Source organism: Euprymna scolopes, chromosome 33 (assembly GCF_053919585.1).
Source record: "Euprymna scolopes isolate OS-2025 chromosome 33, ASM5391958v1, whole genome shotgun sequence".
Taxonomy (NCBI): domain Eukaryota; kingdom Metazoa; phylum Mollusca; class Cephalopoda; order Sepiida; family Sepiolidae; genus Euprymna; species Euprymna scolopes.
The window spans coordinates 47,735,923-47,755,922 of NC_136514.1; the positions used below are offsets into that span (position 1 = coordinate 47,735,923).

A 20,000-nucleotide genomic window follows, 5' to 3' on the forward strand; every position below is an offset into this window, starting at 1 on the left:
ATGACATATTATATAGAAGCACCTGATTCAGTTATTTTATTATTTGTCTTTTTTTTTTTTTGGTATTGATACATTTAGAAGATGGAGGCCACGTAATTCAACTCCAAACGACTGCCTACTCGGTTGTCTGCTTTCTCAGCAGGCTTTATTTGCAGGTAGGCGCACTAGAATTCACGGTTCTGTAACTTCCGGTAAAGATCTCCAGCAAGCAAAATACAAAGTTAGGCTTTTAAATGTTTTTTTTTTATTACTTCTTTTAGTTAGTTTGTAGTTTTCGTTGGTTATTTTTTATTTAGGTCAGGAAAATCATAGAAATCCCGACTTACTTCTTTTTCGATTCCTTCCATGAATATATCTGTTTTTCGTATGACTTTTTATTACTAAATTAGAAACGAATTTAGTACGGTTCAGTTTGGTATCGTAAGAAAATACCTTTAAACTACTACTGCTTCATATATATATATATATATATATATATATATATATATATATATATATATATATATATTTATATATATATATATATATTTAAATATATAATTATACATATTTAAATATATAATTTATATATGTTTAACTATATATATGTGTGTGTGTGTGTGTGTGTGTGTGAATGTATGTATATATATATATATATATATATATATATATAATGAGTGTGTATCCATATATATATTTACAACTACACACGTACGTATGTATAAGCATATGTATGTGTGTATAGATATATGTATATGTGATGAATCTAGAAGTGCAAATTCCTTTATTTATACAAAAATTATTGGCTACATATGCGAATACATATTTAACATGCGATTTCTTTTTTCACGCAACATCGACATGCAATGTCCTGTGATAAACTAAAAGATGAAATGGAATTTATACTATAATACTAGTCTACTTGTTGTTGCGCACTTTTTAAAAGCGCCGGAGTTTTATTGGTTTGACGTCTAGGAAACTACAGAAATACGATTTTTCTTGGAATTCATATATATATATATATATATATATATATATATATATATACACACACAAGTGCATACACACGTATATGTTAATGCACGTATATACACAGATTATTTATTTTGCAAAACACGTAATTCACATAAGTTTGGTACGCAACGACTAAGGAATCTAGAAAATGTCATCACTATATCGTATCTACTGAAAATGAGTTCAATAATTTCTCCAAGACGAATAAATATTGGGGATCTTGGGGGGTGAATTCACACCAATGATATTATTATTATTAACACACACACGCGTATATATAATATACTTAAATATAATATATATATATATATATATATATATATATATATATATATATATATATATATATATATATATATATATATATATGAAGTCATATAGGTGTATATATAATATGAAAGATGTCGTTAACACAATTGCAACTACACTTGCATTTCTTTCGGATTATGTAACCATGCTTATATTCTTTTAGTTTGCTTTTAATATTAATGAGTTCTTATTGTTATAATGAGTCACGGCGAAAATGTATACATATATATCCATATATATATATACACATATATATCCATATATATATGTACATATATACATATATATACATACATGTATGCATATATATATACATACATATATATAAATATATACACATATATATTCATACATATACATATATACATACATATACATATACATATATGCATATAGATATATATACATATATGCATATACATATGTGCATATATACATATATGTATATATATGCATACATATATATGCATATATATATACATATATGCATATACATATATGCATATACATATATACATATATGCATATACATATATATACATATATGCGTATACATATATATACATATATATACATATATGCATATACATATATATACATGCATATACATATATATACATATATATACATATATATACATATATATGCATATATATATGCATATATATACATATTTATACATATATATAGATATGCATACATATACATATATATACATATATATAGATATGCATACATATACATATATATACATATATATAGATATATATACATATACATACATATATATTGATATATATACATACATATACATACATACATATACATACATACATATACATACATATACATACATATATATATATATATATATATATATACTATTTGCAATTTGCATATAAAAAATGAACGTTTGTAATATTCCCGCTTATAATATTCTGCTTCTGCATCAATGAATATAAGATTAAAACAAGATTAAAATCAAATTGATTGACTACTACGTATATAGCAAACAATTTTTTTATATGTAAAATAGTCAATCAATGTTTCTAGACAATAGGTAACAAAGTTTGTTTAACACACACACACACACACATATGATCGCAGATGTAGATCGAAAATACAGATTGTTTAAAAATATATATGTTACATGTATATCAGAAACATACCAGGCTTTCACTTGTATTGATCTTAACCCGTTTAAAAGAATGTTTAATACCAATTTAAATACTACGCGACCCACGAAATTAAAATGAAAGAAAAATCGAAGAATACAGTTCAAAGAAGACATGTAATTGGAACAATGACACGTTTCTGAAAAATGTTACATAGCTTTAAATAAATACTCTCCCTATTTCTATCTCATATATATATATATATATATATATATATATATATATATGTTTGTATGTATCTGCGTGTGTGTAAATATATGTGTGTTTATATATATACATATATATACACATATATATATAAAGCTTATATGTGTGTTTATATATGTGTGTATATATATATATATATATGTACATATAAATTATAACAATCTTCATGCTATCATATTTGGTTGCACATTTGCAGATATGTTTCAGTCAAACTTGTAATAATCTAGATCTTCCATGAATATATCTGTGTTTTAGTATAAATTTTTATTACTAAATTAGAAACGAATTTAGTACGGTTCAGTTTGGTATCGTAAGAAAACGCCTTTAAACTTCTACTGGGCTCAGGTTTCTATTTAAACTGTATAGGAGAATGGCTTCTATCCTACTAGGACGACACTAGGCTATCGTTCTATAATATATATCAAAGAAAGTACATATATATAAATATATATATATATATATATATATATATATATATATATATATATATATATATTAAAATCCAGTGAGTATAAATATGGAATTTTTTAAAATGATAATTTGATGTAATATTATCAGTTACTCTGCTGTAGATTATTTCCCTTGGATAGGAAATCTCTTATTTATAGCCAAGTATAAACAGGTATCTATGTTAATACGAAATTACGGTAAGCTGTTTCAGTATTCCATAACCTCTTGTACAAAACCTCATTCTTAATTTGGCGTGATAGCTATCGGTCGTTTGAAGAAAAATGATTTAATGGATAGAAAGATGACTGTCAGTATATTGTCCGGTACTTGAGCTGTGAACAAAGTACAGTAGCTATTCTGGCTACAGAAGAAGGAATCGAACGAATATAATGTTGGAATTTGTTAAAACGGTAATAAGATATAATATATATAATATTATAATTTATTTTCCTTGTTAGAGATTGGAGATTATCTCCCTTGAATACGGACTCTCTTGTTTATAAATAAGTATAAATAAACTGCGACATTTTTTTTTCTGTCCCGATTCAAAGTGCCTCCTTAGGAGAACTGGATTCCCCGTACATTATAAATTAAGCAGTCCCCGCGGTGAGTCTGATGATGTCCACCCATCTCCATTGGAGAAAATCGTGTACCATTTTAGAAATTCTTTAAACATGTTGAAAGACTATTGCAAGTTAAAAGAGGAGTATTCTTAACCTCGTCTTTAACAATTTTAAACTAATTTATGTATTAGTTTATGCAAATCTATAAAAAGACTTTTCAAATGTTTTTTTAATTAGTGTAAGAATTTTTAAACTATAAAATGAGTTTCTACTGTTTTAATCTCTATGCATGCATGCTTTTAAGCCAGACTTGGTTTCCAGTCAACTCATAGAACAGACTGTCAAGAATTCTATCTATTCGATTCCAAAATGATTATTATTTTTGTTCGCGTACTCACATAGGTCCTCATTTATTAATGCCAGTAGATGCTATAGTGACTACATTCGCCTCCGTTACTCTATTTCACAACCCAAGCTTAGCTTTTAAATCCCTGTTTTTTTTTTCTGGAGAAAATTGCCAAGAAAACAAGTTGTATTTGGGGAGTTGGCTACGAAGCTTATACATCATTAAAACCTCGAGCTGGGGATACACCTGGATTTGAACCGACATCCACTAAGAACACACATACAATATGCATCTCTGTTTTGTCATCATCCAATGGGAGATTTGGATATAAAATTTAAATAATTGTTTTACTCCAAATTTAATAATTACACCTTTTTATTCTCATTTTAATGACGATTTTATCCCAATTTTTTTTTTTTAAGTAGGGATTTTATTCCTACTTTTTAAATAAATATTTTATTTCCACTTTTTAAAGGGTGATTTTGTTCTAATTTTTTTTTTTAAATAGAGATTTCACTTTTAAAATAGAGATTTTATGTTCACTTTTTAAATAGGGATACTATTTCCAGTTATCAAATAAGGATATTATTTCCAATTTTAATCTTGAAATAAGGAAATTATTTCCACTTTTTAAATAGAGATTTTTATTCTCGCTTTTTAAATAGATTTTATATTCACTCCTTTAATGGGGATATTATTCTCACTTTTTAAAAAGGACCTATAAAAACTGATATCAAATTTCTGCACAATTTAATGGGTGAATTTTGAATCTGATTCCGTCATCTGGACTTTTCAAAAATATTTTGTCCAAGTTTGAAGTTAAATATGTCCAAACTACAAAAGCTTCTTTATAATACACGGTGGTGAGATTGTTTGTATATTTTATAATGGCAAAAATGGTAAAATTTTCGTTAGAAAATAATCTGTTAGTTGGTTTGTTAATAAGATAATCTTGGTTAGCAGTTAATTATATTCATGTTCTATTTCTTGAAAAGAAAAAGTGAAAATGCAAATTTATTTTGTCATCTCAAATATATATTTCAAAATTGAGAACAAAAAATTTTACTGATCCAAAAAATTCCATAAAAACTGCCAGAAAAAAATTAATCTTTTCAAGTTTTTGCAACTTTAACATGCATCATCTCTGAAGATGAGATTCCGGATTAATTTGAGCACGTGTAAAAGATGTTTAAAAATCCATACCATTTTTTTTTTTTTTAAGAAAAAAAAAAATACTGAACTGGTTCAACCTTAAAAAATATTTTGTCATCAGTTGCAATAACGTTCTTCATGATGGGAAACGTCGGTTCTTTTAGCACTCATCAAAAGTCTGCAAGGAATAAAATTATGGACAAAAAATGTTGCAAAGATTGTGAAAAGTTAAAAACAACTTCGTTTTTCTTTTTACTGATAAAACGAATTTCCGGTTTAGTATGAGTACTCAATAACAGACTGCTAGAATTCCATGTGAAAATGTCCATTGTTGGGCAAACATTCCGATTTTTTTTCTATTTCAAAATAACAAAATAACGGATTACCAGTCAAAAAAGAGTTAATACTCCACACCACGAATAAAAAAAATCTACTTGGTTAGATAAAACTATTTTTTAATATATATATGTATATATATATATATACATACATATATATATATATATATATATATATATATATATATATATATATATATATAAATGCTGTGTTCGAGTTGATTGCTATTTGTTGGTGTTGTTCTTGACTGTTGCATTTTATTTTATTTTATATTATAAAGGAGTCTATAATATTTAAATTAATATTTAAATGTCATCGATAATATTCTCCTTTATAACTGCAGAATAACTTCTTTTCTCGAGAAAGGAAGTTATTCTGCAGTTCATATATTTCTATTTTTATATAAATATGAGACTTGACGTCCAGTCGAGCACCTGTAAAATAAAACTGCCAGAAATTCTCATCTAAAAATACCATTTTTGAGAAAAGAGTTTTGATAATTTTCCAACTGGAAGAAATATGGTGTGGTCGTCCATATTTTTGTTCAGATATATAAGACTTAAGGTCTAGTGCAGCATGCGTAAAACGACTATCAGTATTCACTCTAAAATATTTTGTTTTAGAAAATATTTGCAATAATTATTGCACTTTAAATGTTTTTGTGTCATCCATACATTGCTATTTTTAGACGAGTTGATGTCTGATTTTAGCACCCGAATAAAATAAATAATTTCCAGCAATTTCATCTCTTTCAGTAAAATTGCAATAACTTTGCAACTTACAAAAAGGAAACGCTTTTTCGTCCTTTTTGTGCTAATTGGTTTTGTCTGACAATAAGAGACTTCCGGTTTAGTTTGAGCACTCGTAAAAATGATATCCGGCAATTACATTTCGTTTAATGAAATTGCAATAATTTTGCAACTTACAAAAAGAAAACGTCCTGTCGTTCATTTTGTGCTAACTCGTTTTATCTATCAATTAGAGACTTCCGGTCTAGTTTGAACACTCGCAAAAAGACTGCCAGGTATATTATCAGGTGCAAATCGTGTATCATTTTTGAGGGGAAAGAAGTTGTGATATATTTTAACTTCAAAAATATTTATGACAAAATATTTTTTTTTTCACATTTCGCTAATTGAAAAAATAAATTTTTTTGTTTTTTTTTCTTTTAGCGATTTCCTTCCGATTTAGTTATATACCCGTAATAAGCAAACGACAGTAAGGAGTGACACTAGCGTAGCCTGGAGTATGACAGACGAGATTGCCGGGTGATTAGCCGAGTTGCACAGCCGTTTGCCACACATGCACAGGTATCCGTTGCCGTTCCTTTCCGTCCGACACACACGGTCGATGAGGTTGATGAAGATGGTCAAGTCGTCGGAACATGTTCGCTCCATGTACCAAACGCCTGAAAAAATATGAAAAAGGCAAAAGAAAATTAAATTTGTATTCACGAGCTATAAAATACTATACAAAATAAATAAAAAACTGTATGTCATACAAAATAGATTAACTCTTACCTTCTACAAAATTTTCCAAAATGTCTTGGACACATTTCAAGTCCTTATATCTGCTTAACTATGAATGGCAGTAAGATGGAAGTGGTGCCATTTGAAAATTAAATGCATTAAGTTTTTGCAAAAGGATATTATTTCTTTCTTGCTGAATTTGGGTTTTAGCCCGGAAAAATCGGTGCAAAAGTGTAAAAATTAAATGCTAGGCGAAGGTCGAACGCCGGCATTACGAATGCATAACGTAGTTGTTATTGGTTCATGTTTTAATTTTTAGCCTTGCAGTAAACATGTTATCATAGCCCAATCATTGACGGCAGAGGCAAAATAAATCGTGAGCTGAACGTTTTCGTTTCGACTCTCGGTGGTGGCGCATGCGTCTTTTTTTATATACTTTTTAAATCATTACTATATATTGCATCCAATCTATCTATCTATCTATATCTGTAAAAGTGAAAATGTCTGTCTGTCTTTTCTCTATGGTAGTTAAGGAAGACTATTATACAGAAAGGCATTACTTTACATATTCACACTTTTGAATATATACATATGCACATAACCTTATGACCAGTACATAGGACCCGAGCAAAGCCGGGCGGAACTGCTAGTATATATTTATCTATCTATAAAAGTGAACATGTCTGTGTGTCTGTCTGTGTGTCTGTCTATGTACATTTCCCTACGCAATAACTCTGTCAATTTTTAGTCTACAGACTCGAAATTTGATATACAGAGTACTGAGATTTGGGAAAATCTTTGTGATCGGTTTTCGGACAGAAATTTGGCTGTTAAAGGGTAAAAGTTCAACGATTTGCCTTTTGAGAACTCTACCAAACTCCTTCGCCAATTTTGAATCTAAACACTTGAAATTTTAGATGTAGGTTACTTGGACATGGATCTAACTTAATAACTTGATGTGAGCCCAAAACAATAAATGTTAAGGGTTATAATAGAGGTCAAATTAAAAAAAAATTAGCGTTTTTTTTTTGTTGTTGTATTTTTTGTGCTCAACATACCCATCCAAACACTCGGGTAACACCGGGCACCCATGCTAGTCTATTATATAAAAAACAAAATGGGTGCGCGCGTGTTTGTATGTCCACGAAAGGCTTTTTTAGCCGGTCTTCTCGACAACGTTGCTATCATGGAGAACTTTCCTTATACTTTCTAGATGATAATATCTTCGATTTGCGAACGGACGTCGTGTCTATCTTTATTTTGATCGACTTTTAAAAAATCCCTCTATGTGCCGTTCTTTCCAATGCTTGTTTGTGTTTTTCGTATTTTTATACTGATCGAAGCAAACAGCAGCGCCTGGCTTTCCTGCCAGGGACGTCCAGAAAGGCAATTAGCTTTGATCAATGTGGGAGGGGAAACACTTCATATCATTGCTATTCATTTGGACACCGCCAGAGCTCCCCCTTTTAGGGGGAGCTGGTTGTCCCCAACATCGCGGAGAAAGAGATACGACAGAAACTGACCTACAGCCAGAGTTCAGTGCGTGATGCTTAACACTCAGCCAGACATTCATTTCTGCTCCTGCATGAACTCATTCACTTCAAGTCAACTTTTTTTATTTTCATCACGAAATTTGAACGCTTTTCACTTCCTCTCGCGTCATAGCGTAGCGGTAAGATGGAAGGTTTTCTTTCACTTTTTTTCGCCTTTGCGTCACGGGTTCGAGCCTGCCTTCCTGCCTGCCTGCTAACACGTTTTTTTTCGGTTCAGCACACACCTCCAAACCCCCGGGCAACGCCAGGCATACCCGCTAGTTTTCTAATAAAGTGGAACTTGGATTTATTTTCAGCAGCCTTGTAACTCTCGCTTATCTTATTTTGTCCTTTAGTTCTTACATTCAATGAGCGATGTTTCTGACAAAAGAGGAAGAATTGCTGTTTTCTAAGCCCGAATCCATCCACCTAACACGTATCTTTGCTAGTTTTTAACATTGAAGTGGTATTTTTAGCTCTTTACACCAAATTTATACGACACAATCACGTTGACACACCGGTTCTCGCCAGATCACCGAAATTAAGCAACGTTGAGCCTGGCCACTACCAGATGGGTGACCATTTGGGAAGACTAGGCGCTGTATGTACCGCGAGGTAAAATACCAGGTTGAGAAACTGGCGTGGCTTATTCTACTCTTGGGGGTAGATGGTACTCTCTTAAGCCGTGGTAAGCAACCCATCTAGTGATGACATCATGATAAAAATATTCTTGATAGCCCAGGCGAAGCATCAAGTATTCAGCTACCGACAAGATTTGAATTACACTACAAACTCGTGTAGTGAGTTCAATCTCGGCTGCGGCAGCGCTGGGTACCTCAACTGCCCTCATATCTTCTCTGCAGAGATTTCCATTAAGTATATATGTATTTTTAATTCACCTTGTCTATTTATAATTGAATTTCTGACTTACAAAAAAATCTCAATGTATTTAAAACTAAATTCACGAAAAGTAACTATATTTTTTAAAGAATGTTTACAATCAGTGTTGAATGCTATCGAATTCGCCAAAGCATCCTTTGCAAATTAGCAAAATCTGAGGTTTCTTTTAAAAATAAAAGTTTACTCTAAAATTTCCGCGTTTGTATTCTTTTCGACGGAACATAATTTTGTAGGTTTTACATTGAATACATTCGCTTCTTTTTTTCTTTCTATTCAATAAGTTTCAATAAATTTCAAGATCAAATCCAATATAGAATAATGGCAAATCATTGAGAACAAAAACTCAAAACAAATTAAGGTTTCATTGAAAATTTAGCTTAAGTAATATTTGATAATAATCGATCATTATTCTATATTTGATCTGATCCTCAAATGTATTTGAAAATTTCATATATCCCATTCCGTTATTACATAAAAACGAAAAACAAACTAATTTTTTTTATCAAGGTCCGGGGGCGGCTCGAGGATAAGGGTTAATGAGTTTACGGTAGTCAATGGGACAATATTGTGGTAATCGTTAGTCGTGGAAATTTTTTAAAATTGTCTCACTTAAAGAGACGGCTCATCAAGAACTTGTTTACGTTGAACTTGAAGATGACTGTATCTTATCACCTCTTATCAAGGCCCGGATGCCACTCGAGGATAAGACTGATGAGCGGATGGGACTAGTGGAAATTTGGATAAATTGGATTATTAAAAGGGAACGGCTCATCAAGAACTTGTTTTCATTGGACTTGAAGACGACCATATTGTAGTCAACTGGAAAGCAGGTAAACGGAACAGAGTTCTACAGACGGACAGTTTTAAGAAGGAAGCTTTGTTCGTGGAATCTACGTTTAGATTTAGGCTCGGATAAAGAGTGGGGGAATTATTGATAGCGGTTTAAGATAGACGAGTGTTTTTCGTGAAAGTTTGGCAAGGGGGCACCATAGATTTAAGCTCAAACGCGCACTTGCCATGAAAATAACGATAGAGTAGGGGCAGGTTCGAAAAATCTCTTTCGTGGGAAAGAGGTTGCAGGGAATAGAAAAGGACATTCCATATTAGGCTACGAAGTCGGTTTTGAACTCTGTCAAAGTAGGATAGAATGCTTTATATCGACAAAACGTTTAAACCTGAATCATTTACAGTGTAATTCGGATATAAGAGACTCGAATAAAAGAAAATAGATATAAGAGAGATTTTCTCTGGTCCCAGATTAGAGCTCGTGTTAATGTACCGTATAACCCGGATATAAAAAACCTACGGTATAAATGTAACTCAGATATAAGAGAGTCTATGGGCCTGCGTAGAAGTTTCTTATATCCGGGTTACACTGTATTTTGAAAAGTCTAATGACTAATGTTTTCGCCTTGAACTCTTGACCGACTGTAGTTTGTTAAAAGGGCAATCTTTTGGAAAAAAAATCTGTTTCCTCTATTTTCATTTATTTCTGTTCTTTTTCAAAACATTTGATAGTCTTTCCGCGAGTTCGCATATATCAAAGAATCCGATATGTAGAAAATTGAAATCACATACGATGTCAAGCTTTATGTAAATGTAATTTCAATAATAATCATTAATAAACATTCTTCTTCTTCAGGTATCAGGTCTGCTATTGCTGACATCTATGATCATGGCTCTTCAGTCCCCTCTGCATTTGGTCTCTCTGATGAAATCTACAGTCATGTTTCCAATGACACTGTTGAGAATATCAGTGAACTTTGTTCGTTGTCTTTCTCTGCTATTTTCCCGGCGATTTTTCCTAACATCAAGCTTTCGTCCAAGACGTCCATTTAATGGCCGAATAACTCTGTCTAGCATGGACAACGTTGAGTAGTGATTTACTGTACTCTGCCTTATACATGACTTCTTCGTTTGTCTTCCTTCCGCCCATAAGAAACATAGGAGTAAGTGGATAAAAGGTTTAGTGAAAAAGGATGTGTATCTGGAGGTAAAGAGAAAAGCAAGAATTTACAAAGTCGAGAGGAAAACTGAGGAAACTAAGTTTTGCATGTATATATGTTTTCTTCCTCCTCCTCTTCTTCTTCTTCAGGATTTCTAGATATACTTCTAAATTTCCAGGTATTCTTCTTCCACTTCTTCATCTTCTCCTTCTAGATTTCCAGATCTCCTTCTAGATTTCAAGATCTTCTTCTTCTTCTAGATTTCCAGATATTCTTCTTCTTCTAGATTTCCAGACATTCTTCTTTTTCTAGATTTCCAAACATTCTTCTTCTTTTTCTAGATTTCCAGATATTCTTCTTCTTCTTCTTCTTCTTCTTCTTCTTCTTCTTCTAGATTTCCAGATATTATTATTATTCTTCTAGATTTCCAGATATTCTTCTTCAGTTATCACGTCTGTTATTGTAGACATCTATGATCATGGCTCTCCAGTCCTCTCTGCATTCGGTCTTTCTAATGAGATCCATAGTCGCGTTTCCAGCGACCTTGTTAAGACTGTCAGTGAACTTACTCCTCCTATTTACCCTCATATGTTGTACCTAATTTGAATTACTTTTTACCATTTTATCCTATTCCTTCATTCTCATTTCATTTCTAAATGTCATTAAGTCAGTTTGTTCTATATTTGTACTTGTATAATTCTGGCTCTTTTTAACTTCTGATGAGAAGTATTTAGCTCTGAATGCAATTGCCTAAAGACCTCTTTCCTATTTTTCCCCTTAACTTTTCCTTATATATATATATATATATATATATATATATATATATATATATATATATATATATATATATATATATATATATATATATATACGAGAGATGTTCCCTTATTTTTTATTCCTTTTGCGATCGAGGCCTCAAAAGAGGCTGGTAAAAATGCATTGAGAATAGAGATTACTATGTAGAAAAAAAAATTATTTAGCATCTCTGCTTCTGACGAACGTCCATGACGCGGTGGCTTTCATGGAGTATCACATTTGTCAATATCTGCAACAGAGGCATGAAACATGCAGGGTAATTAATGCATGAGTTCAGTTATCATAACAATGTAATAGCTATCCCTTCTGATCTATTTGAGCGAAATAAAAAAAGGCCATAAATTTTGGAATGATTCTCGTGCATTTGAAGAAAAAAAAGCAACATTTTTTTTTTTTGGTTATGATCGAGGGGATAGCAAATTGTATTGTTATGATGATTGAACTTATGTATTAATTGGCCTGAGTATTTCACGTCTCTGTTGCAAATATTGACGCGAGTGATACCACGGCTACCGAGAGAGTAGGCCAGTGAACATGACAACGTGAATTCATTTCCTGATTAACTTGTAGGTTATAGAAAGTTTCCGGTGTTCAACCACGTCGTCACGTTAACAGGCATAAAAAAATATGGCTGCTTTACCGAACATCCATGTATGTTCTTGTAAAGAGAAAGAACAATTCTCTATTTGGATAATTATTATAATTGCACATTGGGATAATTTTAATCTAATAAAACATAGTAAGTGAACTCGTTTTTGAACTTTTATTTCTATCGGAAAAAGTCGAATATTTCATTTTATTTATTTATTTTTTTTACTGAAAAACAAACAATTTTTATATAATATTTTTCAGTCCGTTCTTTTAATAATAAATAAAACTTTTTAGAGTAATTAATGCATAAGTTCAGTCATCCTAACAATGTAATTTGCAATCCCGTCTGATCTATTCGAGCGGAATAAAAAAGGAGACCTTGTGCATTTGAAGGAAAAAAGCAACATTTTTTGGTTATGATCGAGAGGATTGCAAATTGTGTTGTTATGATTACTGAACTTATGCATTAATTACCTTGAATATTTCATGTCTCTGTTGCAGATATTGGCGTGGGTGATACTCTATAAAAGTCACCCCCGTCATGGACGTTCGTCAGAAGCAGAGATGCTGAAGAATTTATTTTTTCTACTTAGTCACTAAAATATTTACACGATGACTCATCCGACTTCAAAAATATAATTCCCCAGACAAATTCAAAAGTATCTGCGACCGAGAACCGGTTTTATTATCGATTGTTCATCAAAGACGTTCTTGAATTATTCATTTTTAGAAGCCATTAAGTCGAGTCGAACATAAAAACTGTGACGCGAACCATACTTGTCGCGCGCTTTTGAAAATATATATCTTTGAAAGAATCCAATATTCATTTCCTTTGGCGTTTCATTGACCTCCACTGAGAATTGACTGTTAAATTAGATTTCACTCATCAATCATTTAAGATTCAGTGGAAACAATTCCCTCAATATAGATCGATAGATCAATATCGAAAGATATTTTTCTTAACAATTAACTTAAGCTTACCACGATTTCAAAACAGGTAAATGCGTCTTAAGTATCAAGCCGAAATGTCACAATGACCCGATAGGTAAAAATGGAGGCAATCTCCACTCCAGTTGAAATAATCGAGCCAATCAGATTGTAAAAAAACAGTTCCTAAACTGGAGTTTACTACTTTAAACAAGCATGAAATGAATAGATATGCACCTTTATTGTCGTTTATAATGAAAACCTCGAGGGTCTAGCTGAATGGTTGGATAATTCTACTTCTCCATAAAGTACATGTTGAAGAGTCGAATGAAGCGCAAGGTAGTAGACTGCTTTCACATCTGAGAAGGTGTGGCTCAAACACCACCTTTTCTGACTTGAGAGAGAGAGAGAGAGAGAGAAAGAGAGAGAGAGAGAGACAGACAGACAGACAGACAGAGTACAAAATCGATTTGACATCTAGTGGAAGATAATCCCTTCAGTTCCCTGCAGTGCTTTTCTCGCCGAAGAGGCGTTGCTTTGCCAGTGTTTTTCTGCACAGTCGATATTTTCTAATATTTTCTTTTTTTTACTAATATTGCAATGAAAACGAACGTTTCTTATTGCATATTCCTAAAATCAAACAGAATTTCCACGAACAAAGTTTCTTTGAAAGAACTTCCCATCTCTCTCTCTCTCTCTCTCTCTCTCTCTCTCTCTCAACTTTGCCATCGCATAAGCTGTCTCTCCTGAAGGGGTCTTTAGTTACAAGTAACTAGTCTACCGAAACATGATCATGAATGTGTAGCAAAATATTAATGCTTATGTAAAATCAAATAAAGAGTATATATATATATATATATATATATATATATATATATATATATATATATATATATATATATATATAGATCATCGTATAACGATTAGATCATTGACTGACGTAAAGAACATTTAAAATTCAAATGTTTAAATTCAACGTTATTTCACGCGGTTAATGGTAGCCGAACGGATACGGTCTTTGCTAATCCAGCCAGACATGGCTCGTGTTGCCGAGTTCGAATCTGTGGACTGGTGTTAATCTTGACACCCTGCAATGAAGATATCCGAAAGGATGAAACATTAGTGTCTGTAGGTATTTAATTATTATAGTAAAAAAATAATTATGACAGTCACTTTAAGAAAGTCGTTTCTTATCTTTGAGCACTTTCAGTTGAATTAAGTCGGTTAATTTAGCTCCTATGCATAGATCATCGTATAACGATTAGATCACTGTCTGAGTGACGTACAGAACATTTAAAAAAATAAATGTTTAAATTAAACGTTATTTCACGCAGTTAATGGTGGCCGAATAGATACGGTCTTGCTAATCGAGCCAGAGATGGCTTCTGTTGCCGAGTTCGAATCTGTAGACTGGTGTAAACCGTGACAGCTTGCACGTAAGATTCCCAAAAGGCTGAAACACTAGTGTCTGTAGGTATTTAATTATTATGGTAAAAATAATTTATTTATATATATATATATATATATATATATATATATATATATATATATATATACTTTTTTGTTGTGGTTTTTTTTTTTAAACGATATTGAGGTTAGCATCTTCACCCTGAAGATTGGATGTTTTTTTTTGTTTTTGTTTTATAGAAATTGCCCATTTTTTATTTTTGATGTAAATAAATAATATTTTTATTCATTTATTTATTTATTTTTAAAACAGTAATCTACCTACATGCGTGTTTAAGGGCCCTACCCATCTTCAGCGTAGCTTGACGTTTATTAAGACTCGAACCCTAGACCTTATGTATTTCAGTCCAGCGTCTTATCCATTACGCTATGATGCCATAGACAATTTACTGTTTAGTTTTTATCGTTTATATATTTATGTACTTTTGTTGTTGATTTTTTTTAAACGATATTCAGGTTAGCGTCTTCACCCTGAAGATCGGATAGTTGGTTTTTTTTTTTAGAAATTGCCCATTTTCTATTTTGGACGTAAACTAATAATATTTTTATTTATTTATTTATTTAAGCAGTAATCTACATACATGCATGATATAAAGATTAAATAAATAAATAAAAACATACATAATTATATACATGTCTATATATATATATATATATATATATATATATATACATACATAATTATATATGCATACCATTCTATAAATATATTTAAATATATCTATATATATATATATATATCATTATATATATTATATATATATATGTTTATATATATACAGATATATTTATATATATATTTATATATATATATTAACATATATATATATTAATATATATATATTTATATATATATACTTATATATATATACTTATATATATATATATATATATTAATATATATAGATTTATATGTATATATTAATATATATAGATTTATATATAACATTTATATATTATATATTTATATATATATTTATATATATATTTATATATATATTCATATATACATTTATATATTATATATTTATATATTTTTATATATATATATTTATGTATATATATATTTATATATATATTCATATATTTATATATGTATATATATTTATATACATATATATATTTATGTTATATATTTACATATATATTTATATATATTTACATATATATTTATATGTATAAACATATATATTTATATATATATTTGTATATATATATTAATATATATATATTTATATATATATTTATATGTATATATATTCATATATATATTTATATATATTTGTATATATATATATTATATATATATAAATATATATATTTATATATATATATATTTATATATATAGTTATATATATATTTATATATATTTATTTACATATATTTATATATATATACGTATATATTTATTTATATATATTTATATACATATATTTATATATATATTTATATATACGTATATATTTATTTATATATATTTATATACATATATTTATATATATATATTTATATATACGTATATATTTATTTATATTTATTTATATAAATATATTTATATATATACATATATATATTAATATATATATATTTATATAAATATATTTATATATACATATATATATTAATATATATATTTATATATAAATATTTATATATATATACATATATAAATATTAATATATATATGCATGTATATAGATTTATATATATATATGTATATAAATATATACAGATATAGATTTATATATATATGCACATATATTTATATATATATATACATACATATATATTAATATATACACATATGTATCTATATATATTTATATATACATATTTATACATATATAAATTTATATATATACATATATATATATTTATATATATATTTATATACATATATTTATATATATATACTTAAACATATATTTCTATATGTATATACATTTCTATTTATATATGTATTTATATATATACATATTTATATCAATATATTTAAAACACGTCTGCCAATGCCGGAAGAATTAAGTAAATTAAGGTTTACAAAAAAAAAAAAAACACAAAAAAAACAGAAAAACGGTGAAAGTTTAAATTTGAAAAAGCAAGGTCAAAATGACCCAGACAGAAAGTTCGAAAGTTAGCGTTAATAATTAGGTCAACTTAAATACGCACGTGAAAGTTCCTGAATTAAATTAAGAAACACGAGTCAGTGAAACAGGTAAATGGCTAAGTTTATGAAATGGAGCGTCTATTATATTAAGAAGAGTAAAAAAAGTGAATAATTAAATAAAAAAATAAAACACTAAAAAAATAAAAAAATAAATAAATAAATATTCTCTTCAGTGTTTTTTCTGTGCACATTTGAACTTTTCTTTTAATGATTTTGAACTCATTCCGTTTGTGTTTTTTTTTTCCAAGGAATTCTGCCTTTTGGATCATTTTGGACCATCTTCCCGTTATGCAATTCCTTTGGAACTTACCTGTTGGATTGGAAGTTTTTAATTCGACCGTGTTTGGATTTTACCATTCTTGGATTTTTTACCCTTCACCGGACTATCCATTCATGTGAAATCTTTTTATCATTTTTTTCTTTTACCTCCTATTCCCCTTACCTCACCCTTTTTTTTAACCAAGTAAGATCTATGACTTACTTTTGGTTTCATTAAATACTTTTACATGCAAAATCCGATCCCGCATTTTGCTAATTCCTGCCCTCTGATGAGAAGGAGAGTATTTCTTCGAAACTCCGCGGATTAAGGACTATCCAATTATCTTGTTTCTCCTTTTTAAAATTAACTATGTTTTAAACTCTTTTTCAATATGTTTTTTAACATGTTTTATTAATCACTTGCTCATATTATAAGCTCTATTTCCTTTTCGGTTTTATTGAGCTTTTACATCTGGTTGAGATTACTTTACTTGTAAATATTTACTCTTTAATATTTACAATATATTTTAAGTTTATTATTTTGATTACCTCGGTAAGCTTATTGTAATATATATATATATATATATATATATATATATATATATATATATATATATACAGTACCGGAAAAAAGAAAGTCTGCGATTGTAATTTCTTCAAAAGCTGCAAACTTAATGTAACTGTTTAAAAAAATATACCTCATTTGATTCCCCTTTTATTTCTCTATAATTTTACCTGTGCAGATTTGACTTTTAATTGAAATATTCTAGTGTTCACGTCGATTTAAAAAATAACTTCAAATGTATGAGGCAAAAGAAAGTCCGCAGATACAACTTCGCTTAAAACCAACTTAAATTATCGCCTCTCAATCAGTTTAAAATATCCATAACAGGCAACAAAGCATTTCTAATGGTAATTGTTGTTGTTCCAGGTTATACAACGTAATATTTAGTCCATATCCAACGACTTTCTCTTTGTGATCGTCAGGAGCTCATTAATCCCAACCTTTCTGGTTTATCCAATCGTGAAATCGGCCGCAGATTGAAATATGATGAGAAAACGGTACGAAAGGCTGCACAAAAGCACCAAAACACCGACAGTGTTTGTGATGCTCCTAAATCTGGTCGTACTAGAGTTTCTTTCTAACAGGACAATACTATCAAGATCCGCAGCCTAAGAAACAGATTTGAATTTGTTCCCCAAATCCAAGAATAGTGCAATCTTGGTAAAAAGTGCTCTCTTTCTACTGTCAAGAACATATTAAAGGAATTTAATTTGCGAGCATATGTTGCAAGACGCAAGCCAATGATATAAGCGCCGTCTGGACTTCGTCAGGTGCAATGAAGATCATGACTCTTCATTATGGTCAAAAGTGCTTTTTAGCGACGAAAGCAAGTTGAATAGGCTATGCAGTGATAATAGACAGTACGTCCGTCGGAGGAAAGACGAAATATTTAATTCTAGCTTCTCAGTTTTAACGCTGCAAGGTGATGGAGGTTCAGTTTTGGTGTGGGGCATTATTAGTACCAATGGGCCAGGGCCTATGGTTCGCTTGTAAGGTCGAATTAATTCGACCAAGTACATTAATATGTTGACTGAGCATTTTCCACCCTACTTTGGTCAGAATTTGGATGATAATCCTATTTTCATGTAGGATAATGCTCCCATTCACACAGCTGGCAATGTCAAGAGGCTCCTTGAATAGCATGATATTCCGTGTTGAGATTATTCTGCACGTATGGCATTACATCAAGCAACAGCTACGCAATGATAAACTTTCAAATTTGGAAGAACTTTGGACAAAAATTAAAGAAGAGTGGGATGCCCTTTCCCCGGAGTATTGCTGCAGTCTAATTCAAGGAATTCCCAAAAGATTGCAGGCTGTCAAATTGCAGAAGGACTATGCTACTAAATATTAGCAATTTCATTATGTTCCTGTTGTATTTGTGTTGCATTAATGTCCTAAAGTTACATTTAAATAACAATTTTCCATTGTGCGGACTTTCTTTTTGCCTCCTCAGTTTGGAGTTATTTATTAAAATTGACGTGAACACTAGAATATTTCAATTAAAAGTCAAATATGAACAGGTAAGATTATAGAAGAATAAAAGGCGAATAAAATGAGGTATAGTTTGTTTAAACAGTTACATTAAATTTAGCTTAAATTTGCAGTCTTTAAAAAAATTTCAAGTGCGGACTTTCTTTTTGCCGCCTGTATATATGTAATTATTTTTTTTACTATAATAATTAAATACCTACAGACACTAGTGTTTCATCCTTTCGGGATTCTTCAGTGCAGGGTGTCACGATTAACACACACACACACACACACACATATATATATATATATGTGTGTATATGTATATATATATGCATATATATATGCATATAT

General features: G+C 29.9%; 1 protein-coding gene across 2 annotated transcripts in view; it reads right to left on the reverse strand.

Annotated features, from left to right (window-relative positions):
• Positions 1-5,056: 5,056 nt before the first annotated feature.
• LOC145258208 (UPAR/Ly6 domain-containing protein qvr-like) overlaps positions 5,057-20,000 on the reverse strand; it is a 286,606-nt gene continuing 271,662 nt past the window's right edge. For both annotated transcript variants that reach the window (XM_080116146.1, XM_080116147.1), the window contains exon 3: positions 5,057-6,942. In XM_080116146.1, the coding sequence (XP_079972272.1) occupies positions 6,722-6,942 (221 nt within the window). In that variant the 3' untranslated portion in view covers positions 5,057-6,721. The remainder of the gene's footprint in view (positions 6,943-20,000) is intronic.